Source organism: Carassius auratus, chromosome 26, assembly GCF_003368295.1.
Source record: "Carassius auratus strain Wakin chromosome 26, ASM336829v1, whole genome shotgun sequence".
Taxonomy (NCBI): Eukaryota; Metazoa; Chordata; class Actinopteri; order Cypriniformes; family Cyprinidae; genus Carassius; species Carassius auratus.
In genome coordinates, this window is record NC_039268.1 from 5,132,871 (window position 1) to 5,146,416 (window position 13,546).

At 41.5% G+C, this 13,546-nt stretch overlaps 1 protein-coding gene across 2 annotated transcripts in view; it reads left to right on the plus strand.

Annotated features, from left to right (window-relative positions):
• The first annotated feature begins 797 nt into the window (after nucleotides 1–797).
• LOC113044151 (protocadherin-7-like) overlaps nucleotides 798–13,546 on the plus strand; it is a 34,161-nt gene continuing 21,412 nt past the window's right edge. The window contains exons 1-3 of one of the 2 annotated variants that reach the window (XM_026203810.1): nucleotides 798–1,345; nucleotides 1,483–4,399; nucleotides 5,004–5,720. In XM_026203810.1, the coding sequence (XP_026059595.1) occupies nucleotides 1,829–4,399; nucleotides 5,004–5,720 (3,288 nt within the window). In that variant the 5' untranslated portion in view covers nucleotides 798–1,345; nucleotides 1,483–1,828. Of the gene's footprint in view, nucleotides 4,400–5,003; nucleotides 5,721–13,546 lie in introns of both variants that reach the window. The other variant, XM_026203809.1, reaches the window with a different exon arrangement.

Here is a 13,546-nt window from a genome sequence, read left to right on the forward strand (position 1 = left end):
CTGATAGGAAATATAAAATAAAGAAATAACCTTAGCTATCTAACCTTTTGCCATCTATCTATCTATCTATCTATCTATCTATCTATCTATCTATCTATCTATCTATCTATCTATCTATCTATCTATCTATCTATCTATATGCACTTTTACATGTCTGTTTCACTGATTACTCTTCTATTTAAGGAAACCTTTTGTGGCCAGTGACCTTGACCTCGACCATTAACCTGCGACCTTTTACAGGCCTGTGTTCAACTTGATCATAGTTAAATGGTTTAATGAACAAAGTAGGATCTAACTTGAACACACCTGAATACATTCAAGACATGTCTTAATATTTTCGTGAGGGCCATAATGAGATGTCTTAGAAATGTCAGGTCCACTGTAAAAGACTCCGATGACCCTAGTTATTAACAGGCGATAAAACTGTTAAACACATAACCACTATCTCAATTACAAGACCACTCATTTGTTTACAATTTAAATTGTTGTTATGATTGCGTTATTTATTTTGGCCTATGCACACGCGCACACCACTTTAAATGCTGTATTTAATAGAGTTTTATAGGTCTGTATTTTATTGCAAACGCTTTTCTCCCACTTTTTTTTTTATCTCAACAGATAAATGCATTTCACCGTCAACAAGTACTGCTTTTGCTGTGTTGATACACATTTGTCAAAGAAACTGACTCAAACGAAATGGTTAAAATGGTTTAAATGTCGGTTCATATAGGACACTGTTGTGAATTTTGTTTTAATTAGTTGTTCTGTTTTTACACAAAAGCTTCATTGGACTTGTCTTGTTGTATCAGTGTATTTTTGCTTCTGATGCATTTTGTTTTGTGGTCTTATGCAAACACACCCCCTCTATATGCGCTTTTAGACTGGATAAAAGGAAAGCGCGAGTTCCTTCGAGACACTCGGTCTCCCGTTTCATCTGAACGGTCGAGTTACATAGCGAGGGAAGTGTTGCAGTGAACGGAGGGGGGAGAGAGAGAGAGAAAGAGAGAGAGAGATGGAGAGAGAGAGACTGCAGCATCATTTGAGGGACGTTCACATGCAGTGCAGTAGAACGTGCAGGTGAGGGGAGGAGGAGAATGCGGGACTTTTCCTCAAACACTTCACACACATCCACCACGGACTCCGGAGGAATTACTAGAGGCTTTTGTTGCTAGTTCTCTATCCTGCTCACCATCTTTCCATAAGTGGCTAATTTACGTGCTCTGAGAAGTCGAACTGAACAGCTTTTCTCTTTGTCAAGTTCGCGTAAAGGAATCTATAAGAGCTCGGCACGCGCGCGTAAGACTGCGGGGAAAGCTTTCCAATTCTCCTCTCGCTGTGGTTTAAGGTAAGAGAACATATAATATCGGGAAAAGACTTTAGAAAGTACTTTGGCTTATTCTCAGCCAGTAGCGCAAGCTCTGGGATGCGAATGTGAGAGCTGAATTCACAGACAGATCTCTTTTGTGTTCTACTGCATTGCAGTTTAAAACAGTGAAAGCGCGAGAGGAGACCGCGCTCCGCAGCATCTCAATGAGCCGGACAAAGTCATTTAAACTGCTCAAATTTGACTCCCGTTTACTCTTAAAAGGCACAAAGGAACATTCCTGTCCGTAAAAGAGCTGTAAAGACTTATCGCCGATGTCGAGCTCTTCACAAAGTGGATGTTTTATTTAATCGTGTTGAAAACGTGACCTGGGAATTAAAAGACTGCAGGAGAAAATAAGATTTTGCCGAAGGAAGCGTTTATAGAGATCAATCGGCGGCGAGTCTGCCTTGGACCGGAGGAAGCTGCAGATAGAGAGTGAAAGAGAGAGAGAGAGAGAGAGTCATGGGGAGCAGGAGCGTTGGCGCAGTGCACTCCGCGCGCTGCTACCTCGTGCTTATCCTGCAGCTGCTGACTCAGCTCCCGAGCACCAATTCAGTGCTGCGCTACCACGTGGCAGAAGAGGGGCCGACCGATGTGCATATTGGGAATGTGGCTTCAGACCTGGGGCTGTCCACCTCTGGGATCGGGACTGGTGATGTCACTTTCGCTTTGGAATCTGGCTCAGAATACTTCAAAATTGACAATGTCACTGGAGAGCTTACTACAGGCAGCAAGAGGATTGACAGAGAGAAGCTGCAGCAGTGTCAGATGATATTTGATGAAAATGAGTGCTTTTTGAACTTTGAGGTGTCAGTCATAGGTCCCCTACAGAGTTGGGTGGATCTGTTCGATGGCCGTATTGTAGTCACAGACATCAATGACAACACCCCCTCCTTCCCTTCACCAGTATTGACTCTGTCTGTTGAGGAGAATCGGCCAATCGGCACACTCTATCTCCTTCCCACAGCCACAGACCGTGATTTTGGTCGCAATGGCATTGATCGCTATGAGCTTATCCAGGACAGTAGAGATGGGGGGTCATCTTTGCGGCGACCTGCAAACGGACCGACCAATGGGAACGGTGGTGACCGAAGGAGAGTGTCAGAAACAGGGGCAGGACCTGCAAGCAGAAGCAGCGTGTTTGAACTGCAAGTTGCCGACACACCTGAAGGACAGAAACAGCCCCAGCTGATTGTGAAAGGGCCGCTGGACCGCGAAGCACGCGATTCTTATGAACTCGTGCTACGGGTTCGTGATGGCGGCAACCCTCCCCGGTCCTCACAAGCTCTGTTACGAGTGTCCATCACAGACGTCAATGACAACAGTCCACGCTTTGAGAGAGCTGTGTATGAAGCAGAAATGGCAGAAAACGCCCCACCTGGCACACCTGTCCTGCAAGTGCGCGCCACAGACCGTGATGTCGGCGTAAATGGGCAGGTTGAGTATGTGTTTGGAGCAGCTACAGAATCAGTGAGGCGCCTCCTGAGATTGGATGAAGCATCAGGATGGCTGAGTGTTCTGCATCGCATAGACCGCGAGGAAGTTTCGCAGCTACGCTTCATCATCACAGCTCGTGACCGCGGCCAACCACCTCGCACTGACCGCACTACAGTTGTTCTGAATGTAAGGGATGAAAATGACAACGTACCCATAGTAGAAATTCGAAAAATTGGACGAATCCTTGTTCGGGATGGCACTGCAATGGTTCCAGAGAACGTGTTGGTGGACACTCCAGTAGCATTAGTGCAGGTGTCAGACCACGACCAGGGAGAGAATGGTGCGGTTACCTGCACTGTTGTCGGCGATGTGCCATTCACATTGAAACCGGCGGGTGAGACAGCCCTAGCGCCTCCACCAGCCACGGATGATGCCTTTGAACGAAACAAAAAGAAATATTTTCTCCACACCTCGGCACTTTTGGATTACGAAGCTATTCGTGAGTATAGTGTCACTATCGTGGCAGTGGACTCCGGTAGCCCAAGCCTCTCTAGTAATAGTTCCCTCCTGGTACGTGTGGTGGACATCAATGACCATGCTCCCACTTTTGCCCAGAGCTTAGTGGAAGTGCATTTTGCTGAGAATAATGCCCCAGGAGAACGAGTGGTCACAGTAGTGGCTTCTGATGCAGACAGTGGTAAGAATGCAGAGATCGCATTCTCACTTGATCCATCTGTTAATGGAGCTTTTTACATTGATGCCGATAATGGTGATATTCGTGCCACTGGGGCACTAGATAGAGAGCAGAGGGAACGCTATGAATTTCGTGTAATAGCTCGAGATAAGGGCACCCCATCTCTGCAAGGCTCTGCTACTGTCATAGTTCAGGTCACAGACAGGAATGACAATGCCCCCAAATTTGTCCAGGAAGTCTTCACATTCTACGTCAAAGAGAACCTGCTCACCAATAGCCCCGTCGGCATGGTGACTGTCACCGATGCAGATGAAGGCGAGAATGCAGAGTTGAGTCTTTTTGTTGAGCACGATGAAGAGGAGGGTGGAGAAGAGGGCAAAGAGGGGAAGCAAGAAGTTTTCTCCATTGAAAATAACACTGGAACCATTTTCTCTTCAGCATCCTTTGACCGTGAGCGCTGTAGCACATACTCATTCCGTGTGCGTGCTGTTGATGGTGGAGAACCGCCACGGTCTGCCACCGCCACCATATCCCTGTTTGTCACTGATGAAAATGACAATGCACCATCCATCACATCACCCGCTAATGAATCATACACCCTCCTTCCACCCGCTAGTGGGGCTCGGACTGTAGTCCGCACAGTCTCAGCCTCCGATGGCGACACAGGATCTAATGCCGATCTGCGCTACGCTCTGGTAGGCGGAAACCCTTTTCGTCTGTTTGAGATTGGCTCAAGTAGTGGGGTCATAACCTTGGCAGAGCCCCTGGAGAGAAGACACAGGGGTCTGCACCGCTTGGTGGTCCGGGTCAATGACAGTGGCATGCCTTCCCTTTGTGCCACAGCACTGGTGCATGTCTTCATCAATGAGAGCTTGGCCAATGCTACGCTCGTGGATGCACAGGTGAGACACATCAGTGCAGCATTGCTATTTGAAATAAACACAAACAAAGGGTAATTCAATATAGAGAAAGAATTATAGTATAGAACATAACCAAATAGGAACAATAAAAGTGACAAGGGTTTAAACTGATCATTTTATTTTACATGAGAGGATGGAGTAGTGAAGTGAAGTCCTTGTCAGAAACTTGCTCATAACTTTGCACAACTAGGAAATCCTTGCACGAAATAGCATTTTTCTTCTTCTTCTTTTTTTAATATTGCTGTTTATAAATATTCATGCATCAAATTGCTGTTGACCCACATTGGATATTGGATAGAAGGAAACACATACAGATGGAAAGATGAAAGATACACAAACACACTCGCATACACATACAAAGTCACACTTGCCTGCGCAGAATAACCATGATTGAATATCCAAGCCTTGACATGATAATTGAGAAGTCTGGGCCTTGCAGTGGGGATGAATGTGTATGTGTGCGTGTGTGTGGTTCAGCAGACAGAGCTGTAAAATGAGGATGCAGTTATCAAAGGGCAGACACACCATTTATGACTTTCCATTTTTGCTCTCTCTCTCTCTGTATGTCTCTCTCCCTCTCACTCAGGTGGCCCGGAGTCTTGCAGTCCCTCTCTATATGGATATTGCAGGTGACCCAGACAGCGAGAGAGCTTTGGGTAAACAGCGCCTGAGCGTTGCCATCGGTGTCCTGGCTGGTGCTGCTGCTGTTATTCTGGTGATCCTTCTGGTTGTGACAGCACGACAGTGTGGGGCACAGGGTAAGAATGGCTATGAGGCTGGGAAGAAAGAGCCAGAAGAGGACTTTTTCAGTCCACAACCTCCCCCTTTGCAAGCCCAGGGCTCCCAAAATGAACGTGGGCGGAAACCACGCAGAGACAAGCGTAATAACGGTACTGCCAAATCTGAGCGTTCTTTATACAGTGGAATTATGACGGTGAATGGCTGCAGACGTGGGGGAGGCGATGAAGAAGAGGAGGATGAAGACGCTAGCAGTGCCAGCGAGAGGATTGCAGCACGTTACTGTGCAGCAGCTAATGGAGACCCAAGCAGTCCAAGACTAGGCTCAAGACGTCACCAATCAAGTCCAGATCTGGCCCGCCACTACAAGTCCAGCTCACCTTTGCCCGCAGTCCATCTTCAGCCCAACTCACCACCCGTGGAAGGCAAGAAGCACCAAGCTGTGCAGGAACTGCCCCCCACTAACACCTTCACTGGCAACGGCACCGGTAATGCAGACGCCATGTCACTCAGCTCAGACCAATGCTCCGATTACGGCTGCCAAACTGTCAAGTACAGCAAACAGGTAAGAACATAAAGATCTATGACTCTGCACCACTGCACCTTTAACAAGTACAAGCAGGCCATGTTCATCAAGTGTCTAAGAACTGTATTAGAATTGTACTATCATTTTGGCCAGCAAGTGTAACATTTACCCAAAATGTTACAAGACTTATCAGGACAAAAGCTTCAAGCTTGAACTAGATTTGGATTCCAAAACTAACCTAAATTCATTCAGTCCTGTGGGATATTCCTTTTTTAATATAGAAAAATGCTGATAGCCATTGGATTACCCAACACATTTTCTTTTTTTCTTTGAGTACACTGTAATAAGGTTTTCTAAGAAACAATCTGGTATAAATGGAAGCATAGTTTCCCCCTCAGAAAAAAAAAAGAAAAAAAAAAAGTGTAGGATAATATTTAACATACATTAAGTCAACCTGTGAGATGTACTCACACTGTGAGACAAAAATCACAACTGTGGCGTAAGTAGCAACTGACATATATATTCACATTTCTAACATAATAAAGTTGCAATAGTGATATTAAAAAAGTCTCAACTTTGAGATATAAAGCCATGTTGTGAGATATAATTGCACGATAGGGAGATTTAAATAATGAGAGATGATAATTGTGTGATGTAAAGTCACAATTACATTTTAGAGTTGAAAACGGGCTTCTCTGGATATATAACACATCATTTTATGCAGTTAGGCGTAATATTTTGCCCATATCTTTTCAAAGGCTTTTGGATTATTTTGTAGTTCCAAGGTGAAATTAAGCTGATCTGCTTTTAATGAAATCCCATCCCATCAAGAACTAAGGAAAAAGCAAAACTAGTTGTAGACAAGCACAAATGTGACAACTACTGCAGTCAGCCTGTACTGTTGTTGTGTTACTGCGTGTGGAGTGTTTAAGGTTATATGGTGCTAACTGCCTGCTCTCCTTTCCAGGAGTAGCTACTGAAAATAGACTGTCGAAGAGAGGAGAAATGTAACCCATTTTCTCTCACAGATCTCTTTCCACTTGCTCAGTCTCTCTCTTTCTCTCTTGCTTTCTATCATTCTCTCCATCATACTCCCCTTATTTCCATGTCTTTGACATTCTTTCCACTCCTTGCCTCGTTCTTTCATTTTCTGAGACATGTTTGGAAGTGTTAAATATAGAGCAGAATATATGTCTACCTGCTTTGAACGGAACTGGCCAGTTTGTTTGACAGCATATGCATGAAACGCTTGAGAGAGAAACCACGCAGGCTTGCAGAGTTGTCTTTTTTGACTTAATCTGTCATCTTTACACTTTTATCCAGGTCATAGATTTAATGCAGCATATCCAAAATGCTAGCTTAGCACTTAACGGAAGCATTAAAAAAAGATTACCTGTGCACCCTTTGACAGGCGCTTTGGACTAAGCCTGAACCAAAGGGTGGCCTCGTACTATAGAGAGGCATGGTTAAATTGAACACAGGGATCGCATTACATTTTCTGACAGGTGTTGGGAGCTTAAACCAAATCCGCCGAGGTCTACACGCGAGATATTGAGTCCTAAATGACATGTCATTTTTGGTCTTTTTAGCATGACTGACAGTCGGATTGTAAGTGTCTTTACCCAGAGCCTAAAAAACAGCTGATGCAGTCGTTATGGAGATGTGCACCTCACAAGACCTAATCAATCCATACACGCTGGTGTGATCCTGACCACAGTGGGTGGCTTAATCCAATACCGAGTCAATCCTCTTAATATGCTGACCTTTTTTTTTTTTTTCACGGAAAATGCTTAAGAGAGAATTCAGATATGTATTTCTGTGCTTGTAAGTGTGCGTTCATACTCGGACAAGAATTTTGGGTTGAGAGTGTGTTAATGCTTACTGGTGAGTTTGTTTGACTCATTCTGACGGTTTAATCAATTATTGATCACACTGTAATTAACTCCTCTACCGCGGAGGTTTCTGACCTAGCCTAACTCGAGCTTGGTGTAGACGGTGCGTGTATGTGTGCATTTGGCTTCCATGATGGGACGGTATAGTATGATGGCAAGCCAATACCCTACTGCTGTCTGAATTTGCAAAAAATCCCCTGCACGAATGCATAAATAAAGTCACTCTCTGAATTGAATGCTGATGAAAATGGAAATCCTTTTGATCTATGTCTCTCTCTCTCTCTCTCTCTCTCTCTCTCTCACTCTCTCTCGCGCATTTCTCCTATCTTCTATAAATGCACAACTCAGCATGTTCCTAAGTGAAACTCCGAACTCTCTCTTTGCTGCAGTGCACTTTTTCTACAGCCCCTCCCCCATCCATCCACTCACGCCAACACCTATCGACCGGCTGCATTCTGTCCCCATGGCGGCCCAAGTTCCTATCATTTGAATAGACAGAGTGGCAATCAATATACTTGGCTTGTTAATGTTGCAAGCTTCGACACACACCTGCAGACGTGCGGCTCCGGTGTGCAGGGTTAACGGTCAGACAGGTGGGCAGTAGGTGAGCCTGTGTAACTCAACACACACGCTCGGATCAGGCAACAGGTCAGATGGATAGTCGATATACTTGACACTCACACTTGCATACTAACGGGGGCCATGTGTCTGCTAGTGAGGACCGACTCCAGAGATAGATATTATAAATTAATGGAGGAGACCAGTGATGGAGGGGCCAGGAGACAGTGGGAGACACATGGAGGGATACAGAGAGAGAGAGAGAAATGAAGGGAGATTGCTAATGCTCACCTCACTTTTGCAGGGCTGTATTGATTTTCATTGGGAAAGCATTATGAAAGCTTTTACATGGACGTGCACTGCAATGGTTTTAAAAGATTGAGAATGATTGTGGAAGCCTGTGTGTTTGACCTAGCAATGTTATTGGGGGAAACTGTTGAAAAAAATGTCTAGAAGTTTCTGCTAAATCTGAAGAGGGAAATAATATAATTTTGTTGACATCCTTAAAATAAAAAAATGGTTCATTTGGAGACTAAATAATGTTTTAGTGTACCTAAAAAAAATGCCAGATGTTAAGATTAATCATAAATAAATGAGGCAATTAGAATTCCCCATTTTGACACACCTGTAAAATAATGATTGTTTCTCTGTTATTCATCATCATGTTTCTGATTTGTCGTTCTGATCACATTTTATGTCAGCCGCTCAATTAAAAGTAATTTACTGCAAATACATGTATACTCGCAGTAAATAAGCTCAGTACTGTGTACTTCCCATAAAATTTTGTTGGACATCTGTGCAGGGCCGGCCCTAGTGTTTTGGGGGCCCTAAGCAGATTTTCAGAAGGGGCCCCCATACCTGCAGTTTCACCTAACTGCCTGCATCCTATCTCAATGTACACATCCTACACTGACACCTAATTGTAAAGTCCTACCAATTTGTTTTACTCAATATATTTATCTTTCAAGATATAGATAAGAAATATATTTCGGTAGTTGACAAATATTCAGTAAAAACACTTTTTTTGTAAAACTACGGTGGCCGAGAGAGCTTAACGCACTGCATTTTAAGAAAACACATGCAAATTGAAAAAACACCAGCAAATAAGAAAAAAAAATCTTAATCAGTTTGACAACACAAGTGTTGCAAATCCTCAGAGCACATGCATTAACGAAACGCACTGCAAATCCTCACAACACATGCAAATTAACAAACGCGCTGCAAATAGCACTGACCACAATGGAAATGTTTCAAGGAGACCTCAAAAAGTGTCGGACACGGCATCGTGTTTTTTTCTTTTCTTTTTTTTAAACACCCTGATTGCATGATTCCTTTATCTTTTGGATATTATTAGCCTAAATAAGCTAAATAATTACATGATTAAATATAAAATGTTACTTAGGATGGCTAAATTTAATATCCTCAGCAAAATATAATTTCTAGGTTAATTAAAATAAATTTGCAATGCTTCATTAATTTTTTCTTAATGTGCATGTGTTTGCAGTGCATTTCGTTATATGCATGTGTTGTGAGGATTTGCAGCGCGTTTCATTATATACATGTGTTGTGAAAGATTTGCAGGGCATTTCGTTACAGGCATGCATTGAGATGATTGCAACACTTGTGTTGTCAAACTGATGAAGATGTTTTCTTCATTTGCTGGTGTTTTTTCAATTTGAATGTGTTTTCTTAAGTTGCAGTGTGTTGAACTCTCTCGACCACCGTATAAAACACTATTCTGGCCCTTCAACTAATTAAAGTTGTTCGTGGAGTTTAAAAACAGGATATCATGTCACACCAGAGGACAAAGTTTTCAGTGACATAAATATATGGATAAAAAAATGTCAACAACCCATTTAAGCAAACTAACGATTGCTTGCATCACAATTCAGTAGAATTAATGATTAAAAATGCTTAAAAAATAACCTAGTTAGGGTTAAATACTTGGTTATGAAAATTAAATTAGAGAACAGAATAATAATAATAATAATAATAGAATAATAAAATTTCTGGTCTGGCATGACAGGCCAGATTAAAATGCAAAAATAATCGAATATAATTGTTATATAATCAAACACACATTGAAACAGATTTAAGCAACATCAAAGTGAAGGCAAAAATATGAGACCAGACAAAGATACGGTTAACTAGAATGAAACTAGACAAGATTTTAACACTATTTTAAGAAATCTTCAACGACGAAAGCATGCCTGGAAAAAAATAGGCTGCAGGTGCATTTGAAATGTTTTAACTAATGCCATCTCAGTTCTGCTTTCTGAGTATGAATTATAGGTGCATCTCAATAAATTACAATGTCTTTGAAAAATTAATTTATTTCAGGAATTCAACTAAAATTGTGAAACTTGTTTATTAAATAAATTCAATGCACACAGACTGAAGTAGTTTAAGTCTTTTGTTATTTTAATTGTGATGATTTTGGCTCACATTTAACAAAAACCCACCAATTCACTATCTCAACAAATTTGAATAAAACCAATAAAATAAATACAAACATTTTTAGTGAATTGTTTGCCCTCTCTAAATGTTAATTTACTGTACATGTACTCAATACTTGGTAGGGGCTCCTTTGGCTTTAATTACTGCCTCAATTCGGCGTGGCATGGAAGTGATCAGTTTGTGGCACGGCTGAGGTGGTATGGAAGCCCAGGTTTCTTTGACAGTGATCTTCAGCTCATTTTTTTTGGTCTCTTGTTTCTTCTTTTCCTCTTGATAATACCTCATAGATTCTCTATGGAGTTCAGGTCTGGTGAGTTTGCTGGCCAGTCAAGCACACCAACACCATGGTCATTTAACCAACTTTTAGTGCTTTTGGCAGTGTGGGCAGGTGCCAAATCCTGCTGGAAAATGAAATCAGCATCTTCAAAAAGCTGGTCAGCAGAAGGAAGCATGTAGTGCTCCAAAATTTCTTAGTAAATGGGTGCAACACCAATGGACCAAAAAAACACAATGGACCAACACCAGCAGATGACATTGCACCCCAAATCATCACAGACTGTGGAAACTTAACACTGGACTTCAAGAAACTTGGGCTATGAACTTCTCCACCTTTCCTCCAGACTCTAAAACCTTGGTTTCCAAATGAAATACAAAACTTGCTCGCATCTGAAAAGAGGACTTTGTACCACAGGGCAACAGTCCAGTTCTTCTTCTTCATAGCCCAGGTAAGACGCCTCTGATGTTGTCTGGGGTTCAGCAAATTCCTTGACACGTCTGTGTGTGTTGGCTCTTGATGCCTTGCCCTCAGTCTCAGTCCATTCCTTGTGAAGTTCACTCAAATTCTTGAATCGATTTTGCTTGACTATCCTCATAAGGCTGCGGATCTCTCGGTTGGTTATGCATCTTTTTCTTCCACTCAACTTTCTGTTAACATGCTTGGATACAGCACTCTGTGAACAGCCAGCTTTGTCGGCAATGAATGTTTGTGGCTAACCCTCCTTGTGAAGGGTGTCAAAGATTGTCTTCTGGTCAACTGTCAGATCAGCAGTCTTCCCCATGATTGTGTAGCCTAGTGAACCAAACTGAGAGACCACTTTGAAGAGTCAGGAACCTTTGTGGGTGTTTTGAGTTGATTAGCTGATTGGCATGTCACCATATTGTAATTTGTTGAGATAGTGAACTGGTGGGTTTTTGTTAAATGTGAGCCAAAATCATCACAATTAAAAGAACCAATGACTTAAACTACTTCAATTGGTGTGCACTGAATTTATTTAATACATGAGTTTCACAATTTTAGTTGAATTACTGAAATAAATGAACTTTTCCACGACATTCAAATTTATTGAGATGCACCTGTAGAGTATGCAAAAACTCAAGCACTGTAAAATATTTTGCCACAAACTTAACTAATTGACTTAACTTTTGTATGATTTCATGAGTCTCTTCAGACCTATATGAGAATGTTTGACCTCCTATCTGAACTTTTTTCCACAAATTGATAATTGAAATAAAAAATTTATAAATAAATAAAAACAACCAGAACAGTTATTTCTTAGTCTTATTAAGTGCAACCATAATCAAAGTAGAAAATATTGTAAACAAATGTAAATAATATTGTCGTCATTTAAAATGTATTTGTCTTACATCGACCGACTCTCTCAATATTCAAATCTAAATGCAAACACAAACCAAAATTTTCTTCAAGCATGATACAGAGCTAAGAGATGATTATAATAACTACAGCTTAGATATTGTATGCAGCCTAATTTTCATGCATCAGGGAGCCACAGCCATTCTTAAACTGTTGGTATTGAAATTGTGTTTGAATGCGCGCACGCATCATTTTTAGTTTCGCTTTTGGTTTGCATTGCATTCTAAACAAGTTGTCAGACACTTACAGTGCATGTCCACAAACGTTTTTTATTAATTCATATGGAAGGACAGCTTCAGAGAATGCTCCAGCTCAGCTCTGCTGTTGCCATCTCCGCCATCATCATCATCATCATCATCATCATCATCACATTACAGTTCGGACGCTGCAACGATCGTGATATGACGTCATGCTCTGCAGTATCTTTTAAAAACTTAAATTCAACACAAAAACAATAATAATAATAAACCTAAAATGTAAAAACATACAGTCTACTCCACTTTCTTGCATCACTGCAGTTTTAAATATACATTATTTTAATGCTGATAGGAGGTCATGCTGTGACATATCGATCTGCCGTTGGTCACACGGTGTAATGTAATGCGAATTTGCAGGCCATAGTTCGGGGGCCCTATGTAGCCACTTATATCGCTTATTAGGTATGGCCAACACTGCATCTGTGAAACGCAAGGCAATAAAAATGACAGAGGATGCTTTTCAGTGGCCAAGTGTAACGTACTTAAAAATGACAGCTTAATAATTTATAGATGACACATTAGGTTAGTAACACTGATGGCCATGACCAGACGGGAGGTGCTCTCGTGTGACCACCACATATCTTTGCAACAACAGTCATTAGTGCAAGGTTAACTTCTTGTTTATCCATATTCTGTAAGTGAAACAGAATGATAATTGAGAGTGGAGGACATAGTGTATATATGTAAAGCATCCATGTAAACACAATCTAATATGTTCTTTGTTATATTGCAACGGTTTTATTGAAAAACAGTTCATGCAGAGAACTGAAAATCAGTGTGAACTGCATGGTCGCAACCTATTTTACTTCCTTAATGTGACATATTTTCAATTGAAACAAGATATTCAGCGAGAAACAATGTAGAGGGGAATCAATTGCATCGTGAAAAGGGAATGTTTTATACTAGAACACAGTCAAACCATATGCAAATTTGCTAAGATAAACCATAAATTCCTGTTTGACTATTGGTTAACATTATTCATAGCCTCCTTGAGGTTAGCATAAACTGAAAAGTATTTTCAGTCAATCTTTTCTTTTGAATAACATGCAA